The sequence below is a fragment of the Hoplias malabaricus genome, chromosome Y (genome assembly GCF_029633855.1).
Source record: "Hoplias malabaricus isolate fHopMal1 chromosome Y, fHopMal1.hap1, whole genome shotgun sequence".
NCBI lineage: Eukaryota > Metazoa > Chordata > Actinopteri > Characiformes > Erythrinidae > Hoplias > Hoplias malabaricus.
Window position 1 is genome coordinate 29,479,833 of NC_089820.1, and position 16,860 is coordinate 29,496,692.

General features: G+C 44.2%; 1 protein-coding gene across 1 annotated transcript in view; it reads right to left on the bottom strand.

The window, feature by feature from the left end:
* Positions 1-201: 201 nt before the first annotated feature.
* LOC136678424 (AT-rich interactive domain-containing protein 3A-like) overlaps positions 202-16,860 on the bottom strand; it is a gene marked incomplete at its 5' end in the record, with an annotated part of 92,812 nt that continues 76,153 nt past the window's right edge. Inside the window, 3 exons of the mRNA XM_066656479.1 lie at positions 202-4,039; positions 6,221-6,310; positions 11,804-12,082. Coding sequence (XP_066512576.1) covers positions 3,867-4,039; positions 6,221-6,310; positions 11,804-12,082 — 542 coding nt within the window. The remainder of the gene's footprint in view (positions 4,040-6,220; positions 6,311-11,803; positions 12,083-16,860) is intronic.

Sequence of the window (16,860 nt, forward strand, 5' to 3'; positions counted from 1 at the left end):
CCGTTCTGTTTTTTAGCCGTTTTCGCTCCGTTCTCTTTCTTCTCCGTTTTTACTCACAGACAGTCACCCGGAGCGGGAATCGAACCCACAACCTCCAGGCCCCTGGAGCTGTGTGACTGCGACACTACCTGCTGCGCCACCGTGGTTATATTTCTTTGCTGAAGTAATGATTGCAGAGGTTTGGTTGGTAGTTGAAAGCAGTACTTTATTTCTATTTATGCTACAAGGTAATGGCAAAACAAACAAACAAACAAACAAACAAAAAATCTCTTTCACCTGTTTTTTTTTGTACTTTTTTTTTAAACCCCTGAGCACCACAATCCAGCTTTCCCATAATGCACTGGATTTATCCAAAGTAAATAAAAGAGAAGTTAAAGAAATGTTTTGAAGCTTCATACACAGCGAATAGGATCTAAAATCTACCAGCATAGCATTGTTTACATATCTAACAAAGTAAACCTATTATTTTTTCTTTCATAAGCACATGAGAGAATCCATGTTTTTTCCCCTCAATCGTCAGAAAAAACGACATCGTTCTCTGATGAAGAGCTTCCGGAAGCTCTCCTCGTTCTTCGAGAATCGGAGGAACATAGTTTGCTTGGTTTTGTTGGAAAAAGAGCTTTGGTTACAGGAGCTGTTCTCGCTTCACAGTCGATAAACGCTGCAGATCTGGACACAAATCTCCACAGCTCTGAGATATACGGGGGTTATGAGGGAGCTGAAGGCTGAGTGAGAGAGGAGACTGTGCCTCGTCTGTGGGGAAAAAAAGAACAACAGCACACCCTTTGATATGTCAAACAGAAAACAAGGACAAACACAGGGAAACGTGACGGTTGTGCGGTGATTGTGCTCCATTTTTGGTTTTCCACATAAATATATTCATATATTTCCTTTAGTTTTTGCCTTTACAATGAGAACAATGATCGTCAAGCTGTGATTCACTGTGCTCTACGTCACTGAAACATTTCAACTCACTTCTAAAGTCAGGCATGGAGTGAACACGCAGAGTAGCATCTCAGGGCCCAGTCGCTATTTAATCCCATTTAAATATCAAGATTGTTTACGTTTTAAGAAACGGAACTAGGAAAAGATCAATACAGACATATATTTGGTTGCTGAGGTGAATGGTTAATAGGTTAAAGCTGCATTATGTAACACACAGCAAATGGGATTTGGAGCCCCCTCTGGTCAGAAAGAGTGCGGTAGAATGTTTTGTAACTGGCTCCATCAGTAAAACTTTGATTTGGTGGCTCTCTTCATTGTTTTTGTACCCATTTGAGGTCACGGTTCAGATCTGTGAGTGTGACATTAATACACAGACATTCCAAAGAACTGAAAAAAAAAAAAAAAAAAAACATTCCAAATCCCGCTCTGAACTCAGGTCTTTCAGAAAACTACAGGGGACTCAAATCCTGACTCAATGATCCCACTTCTACCCCAACTCTTACACAGTGCAGCTTTAAGGCCCACGACCCCTGATTAGTTTAACATTTCCAGAACATTTCAACATTCAGACCTCATTTCTGTGAAGAAACTCCACGTAGGAAAAGACGAAGCGTTTTTGGTGTTGTTTAAAGGGCCAGGTTTACTGCAGACATTTGAAGTGCATCATTTCCTAGAGTTCTCAAAACCACTGAACTCAGTCAGAGAGTGAGCAAAAGACTTTCATGTGCCGTTCTCAGTCATAACAAAACCTCCCGTCTCTGAAACGGTAACTCTACAGGGGCAGGGTAACCTTCAGAGCTGGTGACGGTAGGAGGGTGTAGCGTGGTTTTACTCCACGTCGCTGTGGACCATTTCTCTCGGGTTCAGAATGAAATATTCAAACGGAGAGAAAGGAGGATTTGATACGACTGTGAAGAAAAGCTTTAATAAACCTAGCCCTCACTCTCCTGAAGCCTAAAAAACAGTGATTCAAGTAAACACCGGGATTGATAAAATATCCGCTCCACACCACTGCACATCATCTGACACCTGAAATCCAGAAGAGGTCTCAGTGGGTGGAGCTCTGTTTAAGTTTTTGGTGCAGATCTTTTAGGAGCGGCATCTCACATCTATATTAAATAGATTGTGTATATACAATAACATCCTTCTGGCATTTGCTGCCACACACACACACACACACACACACACACACAAAAATAAAAAACACCAAGCGATGCAAAGGAGGTCCGGCTTTAAGCGATGCCTGGACACGAAAGAAAAGGTTACACGTAGAAACTGGCAATCGTGGTGGTGTTTGTTGGCACAGTCTTTAACAAATGAGGTAGATGTGTGTTAACAATATATTCCCTTCTTTGGTAGAACAATACAAAATAGGAAAACAAAATAAAATCCAGTGATCGGTTGAAATAAAAGCATTAATTTTCAAGTGGCGTCACACAAAATAATAGAAATGAAATAAAATGAGGTATATCTTGTCTTCATCCTCTAACATATGTATGTACAGACATCTGTGAGGTATCTGGCTGTATGTAAAATAACTTTAGGGGTTTTTCAATAATAAAAAAAAGAAGAAGAAGGAAAATAAAGGAGCGTGAAGCTGCTGCTCGGGATTAAAAACAAGATGAAAGTGATAATAATAAATAGGATTTGAAATCATGTTTACAGACTTCTAAAAAATAAGGAAACGACATCCTCCCGGTCCCTTTTCAGACGCAGACGCTGTTTCCTTCGGCACCACAGACGTTCATCGGGGAGATGCTCGACGGTATGTTTCTGTAATTGATTTTAAAATACATAATCCAAAAAACGTAATGTAATACACTGAGTAGCTTTGAGAGCCTTTAACGCTGCTTTGATTGATTACGGAATATTTTATTTAATGAAAACGTGCCATTGATTTGAGGCTGATGCAGTGGGTTAGTGATAATTCTCCTCCTGAAAAACAGATTTAAATACCTTCCTGCATCTCCTGTAGGACGCTAACCGCCGTCGTCATGATTCTGGTGATTGCCCTCTGTCTATAAAGGACCATGTGGACAGACCTTGACAGCGGTGTTCGGTTCTAAAGCATCTCCCTGACTGTTGACGTCCTCAGTTAAGTGGGATGTGCTTAATCACCAACAAACACCTGTCTCTGAGTCTGACCGTCCTCATCATCGCTCATATAGAGATACAGATATATATTATCTTCAGTTTCTGAATTGACATGATCTAGACATGACGACAACGGGAGAGAAGCGGTGCATAAGCAAAGGACGTCACGAACACCATCACAATGTCACCCGTGTGCTCTTTGGTATCAGCTGAGAGTTGCGCGAGTCTCTTGTTCGAACTGAAGATCCACGTGAAAAGATCATCAAAACAGTTTTAAAAGAAGGACAGAGTGTTTGTTCGTGCTCAGTGGCCGTAAGAGCGGGTTTCTTAAGTGGAAGACCCTGCTTGGGGGTGGGGCGCGGGGGGGTTGTCCTCATCTCACGGCCGCTCGTGATGGTGGCACTGCCTCGCGGAGGAGTTCACACTTAAATAAAAACACGTCCTCGGAGGTAAAGTAAGAGCTTGTCTCGTACGTTTGTTTAATGCACTTCACACACGTGCTGCCGTGAGTCGCTAGGGCAGAGAGGGAACCTTTTATCCTCTCGTGGTCGTACTTTGCAGGAGAGAAAGCCGTCTGGCTCAGCCACGAGGATCATGGGAGGACAAAACAAAAAAGAAAAAACAAAAGAGCAGGGAGCCACCGGGGGGAGGATGTGAAGAGGGTGAGACATTAGTACGGCAGTCTGTGTCTGTCTCGGAGAGAAGTGTAGCAGGTCCGGTGGCGTCAGGGAAGGGAGAGAGAGAGAGAGAGAAAGAGAGAGAGACAGAGAGAGAGACAGAGAGAGACAGAGAGAGAGACACAGAGAGAGACAGAGAGAGAGAGAGACTCAAGGCGAGGTGGCTGGTCCGTGCTGGGAGGAAGAGGAGGAGGATGAAGAAGAGGACGGCTGGAGGTGGTTGAGCCCGGGGCTGCTGCTCTTTCCCTGAGAGCCGACGTGCTGCTGGACTCGCTGGCTGGCCGGCAGGACAGAGATGGCCGGTTTACGAGCAAACAGCACCCCTGAGGTCAGCACAGGACAAAACAACGTCAGGGACATGGCCATTCAGCTTAAATAACACACACTGACCAGCTACATGCACTATTAATAATTTCAGCTGAAAAGATCTGAATCATAAAATTCCTGAGCAGTTACTGAGTCATTTAAATGTGTTACGATCAGGACTTATCGTTTAAATCAGAGACGTCCCGTTTCGGGACGTCTCAAAGATCGGTACTGGAGCCAATCAAGGCGTGTTTTAATGGATCAGTATTGGATTAATTATTGATTCACAACATATTTATAAGAAACCTGATGAAAATGACACTTAATTAATGAAATATTGGTTTCAGTTTTTTTGTGAGCTGTGGATATTCCATTAAACACAAATGTGACACAGATGTGAAATGTGTAGCTAGCTCAGGTTCTAAGCTGTTAGCTGATAAATCTGTAGCTGTTTCATCAAGTTGCCCACCATCAGATTCACTGCTGTTAATAGGTGAGCTATAAACTAAACCTCTGATTATCAATAAGCTTAGATTCTAAAGGGTTAAACATATTAAACAGTGCTATCTGATCCTGCACATTTTTATATAACATTGCTCTCTAATTAAAACCATGTATCTCCGTGTTTGTGGATGTTTAGTTACTACTTCATTTGAACACAGCAGGTGTCCTTCACACTGTGGGAAAATTTCATGAACGACCAATAGAAATGCTCCAAAATAATTTGGAATAAAATCTTTTTACATTCACTTTTGGAGACACATGTTTTTATTTGGGGAGTGAGGATAAAACAGGGTGAGTCAAAAGTTGCGAGACACCCTTTTATCTGAATACCACAGCAAGTAACGGGTGAGGGGCCTATCTTTTAGACTATGTCCAGAACATGGCAGCCATCTTGAAAGCCGCCATATTGGATCAAGGGCAAGTTTTTGTCCAATGGGAATTTAGTCATGTAGCATATCAAAGAAGATCAGAATTGTCTCAGAAATCGATTGCCGCAGTCAGATTCGGTTCAAAAGTTATCAACACAGAAATTAAAACCTTCTGTTGTTCGTTACAGGTTCATTACAGGCTCGAGCAGACGCTAAATGCTCAGCACCATCTTTGGTCAGAATGGATGGGAACATTGTTTTCTGTAGCAATGCTAGGTAGCGCTGAGCATTAAGAGTGTGGCTGAGCCTGTAGTGAAACTGTAATGAGCCACAAATGTTTTGAAATTCCATTTTTCTCTTGGATTTGGTCCAAATGAATAATTACTTATTTGTTTTATTTTAGTAATAGAGCTATAATTTTTTTTGCCAGGGCTATATATATATATCTGTGTTGTTTACTCTTGAACCATAAGAGATATTGCAAATCTGATTGTGGAAATCAGGTTTAGAGACAATTCTGGTCTTTTTTGATATGCTTCATGACCACCTTCCCATAGGATAAACATTAATAACCCCAGCTGTGTGACAGACTCAGTGTCATCTGTAAGTCACAAAACACTTCTATAAATGTTGTAAACGTGCCTGAGGATGAAATAACAGACTGACTGCTACTATAGAAACAACCTGTTGCAATAAACACAGACATGTCTCAGCTCCTTTGAATCCGTTAAAGTGGCAGAATGAAGTAAACTTTCATCGAACCACAGTGTGATGTCTCTGATGGTGAAACAACCTCTAGCTTTCAGCAGAAATCCAAAAAGCACTAGCAGCTGCCCCCCAGGACGTGGTGTGATATCGCAGTGGCGGAGAAACATTCCGATCGGTCTTTTATGGATGAAGACACCGAGATAAGGTTTTGGACGTGCAGTTCTGCCGAGAGAAAAATGAATCTTCCGTGAAAGAAAAGCACTTCGACTTGATCTCGTTGTGAGAAAAAGTTTCCTGGCGCCGTGACGGAGGCCGCTGCGATGGGCCATCTTCAGGTAATTACAGTCACTTGCTCGCCAGGCACAAGCACTGTATCCACCTTGAGCAGGAGCCCTTTCCTCTCAGGCACGAAAGACAATAAGCCTCATCGACCTCTCGGCGCCGGGGCCCAATTTCGAGATATTTAACTTTTTTAACTCTATTGGACTTGCCACTTCATTACAATGGATTTTATAGCAAAGACATCAAATTGTGTGGAGGACTAAGCGCAGGGGGTGCTGCTATAACTTATTGAATTTCCTGCCTGCAATTACATCAGCAAACGGCCGCTCTATTTACCTGTGTAGACAACTCCATTTATTTCTATTGACATGTTGATGCTGCTAATGCCGTTGGTAGACAGGTTCAATGCGGTCTCTTGTCTATCATCTGTCAGGAGAGGAGCCGGAGAGCGAGGGAGAGAAAAACTCAATATGAGCATTTATAAAAGGAACACAAGAAGCAAGAGGAGCGCCGCTGACTATCGGCGATAACTCATGAGTGACAGGATAAGGAGCAGTTTATTAAAAGAGTTCAGAAGGAGGGAGAGGAAGTGGGCTGGGGGAGAAAGGCCTGTCAGAACCGTGTCGCATCTATTTGAACTTTCTGCTCTTCTCTCCGGAGGAGCTCCTACACACAGGGGCTGTATTATAACACAGAGGTTTTTATGGCATGGAGACATACGTTAATACATTCAGGAATGGCATTTTGGTTTAGTCACAAATAACAAAAGCATGGTTTCCTCTCACACTGGGTCTGAAACAAGTGGAAAATTCTGCCGAATGAAATACGTGCAGCTGGTATGACATTTCTGGAAGGTTAGACATTTAATAACACATTGTACTAGGACAGGGCTCATGAGACTAAAGGACACCTACATGAGCGTGTGATATCAACTGTTAAACATTTATAAACTCTCAATATCTGTTTTTGCTGTAAATTTTTTGCTGGGTATTGTTCATAGAAATAAAGTCAGAAGTGCAGACTCGAACCCACTGGAGAATGCAAATGAAATCTATATAAAATCTAAAGTTCTGGGAGCCAAACTACAGAATCCATAATCAATAAATGACATTTTTGTAATTGAGAAAACTGTCTTTAAAGGCTAAGCAGCAGCTCTGTGAAAGAGTCAAAGAAATAAATACAGTGGAGTTTGAGTTCCTAACTTGTGTTTATTGATAGTCAGAAAACATGTTATTTCTTACTAATTGAAGTTAAAAGACTGTTGGTCCCCCCCTTCCCGATGTTGGGAAACTCTAATAGGCGTCTTATCTGTGACGTAGATGGTGGACAACAACTCTAGAAGCTGCACTTAATTTAATGCAAAATGATGAAAAGGTGTGTTGTTTTTGGCTGCAATCATTCAATGTACAGTGGGACATCTGTGCACAAATGGCCCAAAGATCCCAAAATATCCAGAACATGAACTAAATTTGTCCACCTTAAACGGGCACTTTGGAAAGGACCCTCCGCTCACTCCGTTATCTGTAGCTCATTTCACTGGCGCTTTTCCAACAATATGGGCATGTAAGGACACCAACGAAAGGTGTTCAAGAGCCTCTGTAACATGGAGGTAAACAGGGTAAGGACACTCACTTCGCCTGTTTTAGTTGGTGTTAGTTAACGTTAGCTTGACTTGCTAAACTCGGTGGCTCAGATTATACTCGGCTACGTAGCTGCATTACGGAGGTTTATAGTGTCGGATGAATTCGAGTTCGACTTCGATCACATTTACAAGAATAACGGTACCTCTAAATTTGAGTTTAGCTTATTGCTAGGCTATTGTCATGAATAATGTTGGTTATTTAGCTAGCTAGATACTGTCATAACAGTCAGTCATAACAGTGTTTTACCGCGGCGTTGTTCAGCTGTTGTCCACCAGTGACGTCACGGTCGCGTTCAAGAATTTCCGTAGAGAGCTCTGGTTTTTCCGTCAATTTAATAAAATTGTCAGTTTTAAAGCAAATTAAGCTGCTAGATCCTGCCACCTGTCAAAAGTGAGAAACTTCTGGAGCCGACAGCGAGACGGAGAGAAGCGCAACTGAGAAAAGGCGGAATGAAAGTGAAAACGGATTCTTCAAGGACATTAAACTCTAAATAGAGGATTATATACAGAAATATTCAGTTTACAAACCTGTTTTTATTAACTCTCAATATTAATGACCATTTTCTCAATTACTCATTTATAGATTATGGATTGGGTTTTGGTTCTCGGACCTTTAGAACCTATTTTGACACCATTGTGTATACTTTTGAGGTTTGTTGTAAAATATGTTGTAATATGTGTTTGTAAAAGGTCTCGTGTCTGATTGGTTGGTTGTGAAATGACCCCAGGCTGCTTCTGTCTGCAGTTTAACATTAAAACTCTATTATTTAGTATTTATTTGACCAGAGGAGGATGGGTCCCCTGTGAGTCTTGGTTCCTTTCCAGGAAGCTTTCAAGCTTCGAGGGAGTTTTTCTTGCCACTGTCACCTACGGCTGGACTAAGGGTGTAAAAAACAATAAACACATTAATTTGACTTGATCCCCTATTTTTATATTTTATTATATTTATACTTCTACGTGCAATTTCATATTTTATTTTATAATCTATCCATCCATCCATCCATTATCTGTAACCGCTTATCCAATTTAGGGTCGCGGGGGGTCCAGAGCCTACCTGGAATCATCGGGCGCAAGGCGGGTATACACCCTGGAGGGGGCGCCAGTCCTTCACAGGGCAACACAGACACACACACACATTCACTCACACCTACGGACACTTTCGAGTCGCCAATCCACCTGCAACGTGTGTTTTTGGACTGTGGGAGGAAACCGGAGCACCCGGAGGAAACCCACGCGGACACGGGGAGAACACACCAACTCCTCACAGACAGTCACCCGGAGCGGGAATCGAACCCACAACCTCCAGGTTCCTGGAGCTGTGTGACTGCGACACTACCTGCTGCGCCACCGTGCCGCCCTTTTATAATCTATATTTAGTTTATTTCGTTAATCTCCATTCAGTTCTACATTTCTATTTTTGTTGTCTGTCTTATTTTTATATTTGACTCTAACTCTCTCTCTCTCTCTATCTATCTATCTATCTATCTATCTATCTAAATATATAAAGTGTATGTTGTTGTGTATCACATTTAAACAGATGTCCCTCAGCCAGGGTTCACCTGGTTCACGGTTCCTATTAATGATTACGTTGGTTCACTCTGTGTTGGGGTTAAGGACGGAGAACGGCGCTGTAGGAGTCAAAGCCTCAGAAACAGACTACGTATCAAAATAAGTCGGACATTTCAATGACATCTGGTAAAATAAGAGCTTCCTAATTTCTCACTGTATTTCTGCACATTTTAGAGTAACTTCCAGTGACTCTCTGAAGTTAACGGATAAAGACGTGAGGCATGAGCCCAGACTTTAATACAGTTTTATTCGGTCAAAATAAAGCAAAGTATTAGTTTTCGCCGGGACACTTTCCTTCACTGAAAGACAATGTGAGGATTGTTGTGCATCGTTACGTGTGATTCCCTTCTTGAGGGAAAACATTACACCGAGGCCTGCAGGTCCTGATGGAGGCTAAATTATTTGTTGCATCATTTTTGGGGCTGCAGCTACAATAAAGAGAGCTTTAATGTCTATCATTTCTATCTCATGTGTCATTACTAGGGACGCCTCAATGTATTTCCAGACGTGGTTAAAGCAAATAACATTTAAAATAATCTTTAAATTGCAGAGTGTTTGAGCGTATTACATCAAGGCCCTGCCCAGCGCCGCGGAATTACGCTTCATTTTCCCATGGTGCAGTATATAAAGCCCGGTCTGTCATTACGACTGATACGAGACTAACACTCATGCAGAAATAACATATTGCTCATAGAGAGATAGACCCCGCAATCTTCTCACGACTCTGTCATTATCCAATGCATGACTTATAGCTCATCTCCCAGCCAGGTGTAGTGGAGTCATTATCATTTTACTAGCGGCCAGACAGCAGCATTTTTATTCATTTGGGAACTGCTCCTGTTTGACCCCAATTTATGGGAGTTGTTGCTCAATAGCAATTATTCTCTCAGCACTTCAGATACTCGGATTAAATGTGATAGATGATTGGAAACTCATTCTGACCCGAGTTCAATCGCTAAGAGAAAGTGTGTCACAGACTCTTTGTGCCTTATTTACAGTTAAAGGAGTTATTCCTCTGTCTGTGTGAATGTTATAGTGACCCTCTGGGTGTCACAGTCCAGTGGAAACAGCTGGGAATGTCACAACCGCTAATAAAGCCTTTAAAACACAACAATATTTTCACCTTAAATCACTTTAACTTTTACAAAATTAACCCCTAGATGTAGAGAGTTGTTTAATTTTACAGTGAATTATAACACAGTAGACGCCACTGCTGTTTAAAACCGATTATAAAATGAATTGCAAATCCATGTCATGGCTTTTGTAAAAGACGTTTTTGGGTTTTGTCTTTTTTAATGAAGCACAGGCTCAGGACGATTTCTGAAATGAATCCATGAACCCAGCTGTGGTCAGAAAAGCAAAAAAAAAAAATGTTTGGACACTCCACTCAGGGGGGGGTTTCCTTTGTTTTGGGCCGTTTTCCACATGTTGAGAATGTACAGCTCCAGTCAAAAGTTTGGATACAGCCTCAGTCAATGTTTTTTCTTTGTTTTTTATTATTTTCTCCATTGTAAATGAATGTGGAGGACATTAAAACTATGAAGGAACACATATGGAGTGATGTAGTAAACAGAGAAGTGTTAAAGAAAGCAGACTATGTTTTATTCTTTAGACTCTTCACAGTAGCCCCCTGTTGCTTTGATGACAGCTTCACACACTCTCTCCGTTCTCTCAGTCGGCTTCGTGAGGTCGTCACCTGGAACGGTTTTCAGTGAACGGCCGTGGCCTCGTCGAGAGTTAATCTGTAGAACCGCTCCCTTCTGAATGTGTCTGAGACTGTAACTGGGGCTGTGCAGAGGTAGGGGTTCTCTACAGTTCTCTATTCCACCAATCACTGATGAGAAGGTGTGTCCAAACCTTTGACTGGTGCTGTACATGTACACAGTTACTACTTCTCACTCATTTTTTGTTTGTAATGAAACACTTTGCCTTACTGTCACTCACTCATCGGTCTCAGACATCTGCAACCCAAAGGAGGTCTTTCCACAAAAAAACACAACACCAAAATAAACCCAATCATAAATAATATATTAACCCTTCTGCCTGTGGTTCTGCACTTTTGACTTAATATTTCTTCATTTTTCAATGAGCAGTGTGAGAAATCACTGATATAGAGTTACACCATGCTTTTGTTGACCAATAAAATGACCCATTTCTACGAGTTAAAGAGGGGTTTGAACCACAGGTGGCTCCTGAATGAGAAAACCATCCCTATACGATGTTTTGTAAAAGCAAATTGTGACTGTGATCTGATTTAAAGACGACTCCTGGGTGTATATAAGACGTTGAGGACTCCAGGGTATTTCTAGCTGCTATGAGCTGCTGTGTTTTATGGCGTGAGATGGATGAAGTTTTCCATTGATGACATTAAAAATGATACATGTAGCGATGATGGGGACCATCTCAGCTCTAAAATTACAGAGCCATAGCATAAACCAGACATCTATTATTACTCCACTGTGAATACTGTAATTACAGTCAAATATATACGTTTTAATGGTAGGTGTTGTTTTTCTCATCATCACTTCAATATCATTAGATGTTTAATGAGAATCTTGGATTAAACGCCATCGTGTTAAAAGGCCACAGTGTACTGAGCTATAATTAAACTATGGTATACTCCAGCAGGAATAGAAGCATCATATATATTCTTCTGTACAGTGGTAAACACCCCTTACACACACACACACACACACACACACACACACCTCTGTTGTTGAGCTTGATGTTCATTGGCAGCTGGGTTGCCATGGCGAAGAGGTTCTGCTGAAGGGCGTGCTGCATGATCCTCTGCTGCTCTTCGGCCATCAGCATCACCTTCTTCTCCGGCGGCTCCCCGGACTCCAGCTTCTCGCGCAGTTGCTCCAGCGCAGCTGCCTGCACCGCCGCAGCCGCTGCAGCCTGAGCCGCCGCCGCCCCATGGTGTCCACCCACCGACACTGGGAGACCCACCCGGCCGCTCAGACACCCGGCCACCATCGGGTCTTCTGAAGAAACAGGGGACAGGGACACGGTGAGAAACACTGAACTGACCAGGGCAGGACCTGGCCTTGTCCGTGCTTTTCTCAGGATCTACATCAGATTAAAACTAGTGCTGTTTGAAAAATAGATTTCGATAAAAAAACAATTACAATTAAATGCTTTGTGTTTTTTTTTACAACTGAAGTGTTTATTAATGGACATTTAAATGTAAAATAAACAAATCAATGTAAGATCAACACAAAGGAATTATATAATTAGTGTCTAAATAAAACTGCTGATACGTCACTAGACTGTAAAAAGGGTTAATCATAGGAGGAAGTTGTGGCCAAATTTGGTGAAATGACAAATTAGTGTTAAAAAAATGAACTTCCCATGTGAGTTACATTACCTCTCAATTTTGAGAGCACTAATTAAAATGAAAGAACATTAAAGAAGCTCAGAGATGATCAGGTAGGCGTTTACACCGTACGGAAAAAAGACATGATCTGTCCCTGGTAGGAAATGGGAAATGAGACGAATGAAAACGTTTCTTTTGTGTTGAGCATGAGTTGTTGATGAAGCTGTATGTTCATTCATTCATTATCTGTAACCCTTATCCAGTTCAGGGTCGCGGTGGGTCCAGAGCCTACCTGGAATCATTGGGTGCAAGGCGGGAATACACTCTGGAGGGGGCGCCAGTCCTTCACAGGGCAACACACACACACACACACACCTACAGACACTTTTGAGTCGCCAATCCACCTACCAACGTGTGTTTTTGGACTGTGGGAGGAAACCGGAGCACCCGGAGGAAACCCACGCAGACACAGGGAGAACACACCACACTCCTCACAGACAGTCACCCGGAGGAAACCCACACAGACACCGGGAGAACACACCACACTCCTCGCAGACAGTCACCCGGAGGAAACCCACGCAGACACAGGGAGAACACACCACACTCCTCGCAGACAGTCACCCGGAGGAAACCCACGCAGACACAGAGAGAACACACCACACTCCTCGCAGACAGTCACCCGGAGGAAACCCACGCAGACACAGGGAGAACACACCACACTCCTCACAGACAGTCACCCGGAGGAAACCTACGCAGACACAGAGAGAACACACCACACTCCTCACAGACAGTCACCTGGAGGAAACCCACACAGACACAGAAAGAACACACCACACTCCTCACAGACAGTCACCTGGAGGAAACCCACGCAGACACAGGGAGAACACACCACACTCCTCACAGACAGTCACCCGGAGGAAACCCACACAGACACAGAGAGAACACACCACACTCCTCACAGACAGTCAGCCGGAGGAAACCCACGCAGACACAGGGAGAACACACCACACTCCTCACAGACAGTCACCCAGAGGAAACTGACACAGACACAGGGAGAACACACCACACTCCTCACAGACAGTCACCTGGAGGAAACTGACACAGACACAGGGAGAACACACCACACTCCTCAAAGTCACCCGGAGGAAACCAGCGCAGACACAGAGAGAATACACCACACTCCTCACAGACAGTCACCCGGAGGAAACCCACGCAGACACAGGGAGAACACACCACACTCCTCACAGACAGTCACCCGGAGGAAAATAAATACAATTATTTAAATCACAGAGTGTCAGAAATGTCCTGCAATGCGACTCTCGAGCACACAGCGACCGTGATGACGATGCTAAAACCATATATCGTGCAGCCCTACTTCGCACGTCTAGACTGCATTAAATAGACTGCATTAAAATGACCACAGGACGTGTGGGTTTCCCACAATCTTCTTGGAGGTGCCACGGTGGCACTTGATCATCTACGAGGTGCATGCTGGCTCTGCAACTGACCGCCGCTGATGGGTTTCTTTCAGCCAGAAACGACACTTCTTTCTGCCCAGAAATGGGTGTATTGGGGCAGCTTAGAACACAGGTTATCAGTCCAATGTCACGGGGGCACAGTTTGCGTGTCCTACATATTACAGACTACAGTTATGTCACTGGCCACTTCTCAGTCCGCAGACTAACCTCAGCATCAGGCAGGACCGCTCCTTTACTGACACTCTATAAAGGTATAAAGCCTTAATTTGGATTAAATCACTGGTTCATATCCCTTCCTAACTAACCTGTCTTTACATTGTGAATATATGTAAATGCCTATTGCTGTGCTGAACGAGTCCTGTGCTGTGGTCATGTGAGTGAAACACTAAATCATGTCATTCATGTCATACACACTCTGATCTATTTTAATCACTTTGGTGACCACCCTGAATACCATCAGACCTTAAAAAAGCCATTGATCCTTTAAGTAGGAAGCTTTGCGTGACTGCTTCTTTTTCCATAAGGAGCCGAAGTGAATCATTCTCACTGTGCTCCAGTGCTCCCACTGCCTTAATGCGGAAACTGGCAGCCAGGGCAAGAGGAAGTCCTGCAAGCTGTTTCCTGTCTGCAGTTACCAACATCCAAGCCACAATGAGCAGTGAGCGTGAGTAAACAAGCACCGTGCCATTGCTCAAGAGAAATGACTTCTCCTTAAAACCTGAGATATGAGTTTGAATGAACTCCAACTTGGGTCAAACTGCAGTCCAGTGTTATACGCGCCAGGATCACTGTCCTAACTATCCATTATAAACATTATTTTAAAACTGAACTTCTCTATGAATCGCCAGTGAATCCTTGAAGTGAAGACAATGGTCTTTTTAAATGCTCCTTTGTTTTGCCCAGTCCCCGGGTTCTGAGGCACGATCCGACTTTAAACTCCAGCCTGAAGGAGCAGGATGGTCACACTCTTAAGTGAGAGGACAAACCTCACACACTGAGGGACTCAGAGGCACTGAGCTAGAGGCTGCATGATCCCTAGAGCCGTGGCTCCCGAAGTGGGGGGCACAATTTATTTTGTTTTACAGAATAAGTTCGGGATTCACTGCCCTAGGGGCTGAAGGATGTCCCCTTGGTTGCCCTATGCCCTCCAGAGAGCGAGGACTGTCTCTCTCTCCACTCCAGGTCCGCTCTACTCCTCCAGGTTGGAGGTAAAAGCTGTCCGTTGTCAGGGGAGTGCCTATTTGTTGAGTTTAAGGTCCTCAGAGTCCAGTGGTTCCTTCATCACATGCCTAAAACCTAAACGCTTGGATTTGTTCGGGTCGTAGTGGGTCCAGAGCCTATCTGGAGCACACACTGGACTGGTTTACTACATTTTTAGTTTATTACATTATTATGTGGTGTGTTCTCCCTGTGTCTCCGTGGGTTTCCTCCGGGTGACTGTCTGTGAGCTAGTGTGGTGTGTTCTCCCGGTGTCTGTGTGGGTTTCCTCCGGGTGACTGTCTGTGAGGAGTGTGGTGTGTTCTCCCTGTGTCTGTGTTGGTTTCCTCCGGGTGACTGTCTGTGAGGAGTGTGGTGTGTTCTCCCTGTGTCTGCGTGGGTCTCCTCCGGGTGACTGTCTGTGAGGAGTGTGGTGTGTTCTCCCTGTGTCTGCATGGGTTTCCTCCAGGTGACTGTCTGTGAGGAGTGTGGTGTGTTCTCCCTGTGTCTGTGTGGGTTTCCTCCGGGTGACTGTCTGTGAGGAGTGTGGTGTGTTCTCCCTGTGTCTGTGTGGGTTTCCTCCGGGTGACTGTCTGTGAGGAGTGTGGTGTGTTCTCCCTGTGTCTGCGTGGGTCTCCTCCGGGTGACTGTCTGTGAGGAGTGTGGTGTGTTCTCCCTGTGTCTGTGTGGGTTTCCTCCGGGTGACTGTCTGTGAGGAGTGTGGTGTGTTCTCCCTGTGTCTGCGTGGGTTTCCTCCCGGTGACTGTCTGTGAGGAATGTGGTGGGTTCTCCCTGTGTCTGCGTGGGTTTCCTCTGGGTGACTGTCTGTGAGGAGTGTGGTGTGTTCTCTCTGTGTCTGCGTGGGTTTCCTCCGGGTGACTGTCTGTGAAGAGTGTGGTGTGTTCTCCCTGTGTCTGCGTGGGTTTCCTCCGGGTGACTGTCTGTGAGGAGTGTGGTGTGTTCTCCCTGTGTCTGCGTGGATTTCCTCCCGGTGACTGTCTGTGAGGAGTGTGGTGGGTTCTCCCTGTATCTGCGTGGGTTTCCTCTGGGTGACTGTCTGTGAGGAGTGTGGTGTGTTCTCTCTGTGTCTGCGTGGGTTTCCTTCGGGTGACTGTCTGTGAAGAGTGTGGTGTGTTCTCCCTGTGTCTGCGTGGGTTTCCTCTGGGTGACTGTCTGTGAGGAGTGTGGTGTGTTCTCCCTGTGTCTGCATGGGTTTCCTCCGGGTGACTGTCTGTGAGGAGTGTGGTGGGTTCTCCCTGTGTCTGCGTGGGTTTCCTCCGGGTGACTGTCTGTGAGGAGTGTGGTGTGTTCTCCCTGTGTCTGCGTGGGTCTTCAGGTGCTCTGGTTTCCTCCCACGCTCCAAACACACACGTTGGTAGGTGGATTGGAGACTCAAAAGTGTCTGTAGGTGTGAGTGTGTGTCACCCTGTGAAGGACTGTAGAGTCCGAGTAGGCTCCGGACCCACCATGACCCTGAAGTGGATAAGCGCTTAAAGACAATGAATGAATTAATATATATTTTTTAAAAAACAGGGCATATTTATTGTATGAGAAGATTAAATATATGTTGAAATTATACAAAACTCTACCTATATTTTATGCATTTCTGAGTTTCTAAACATCTTTTGTGTTGTCTGCTAGCCTTTGCCTGTCATCATCTGAAGCTTCTGGGGGTAGGGGGGCACGGCTCTACGCCACCTCGAACTCCAGCCCAAACCTTCAGAGTTCAACCCCCTCTCTAATGCTTCTCTGAGCGTGGTCTACTCCAGCA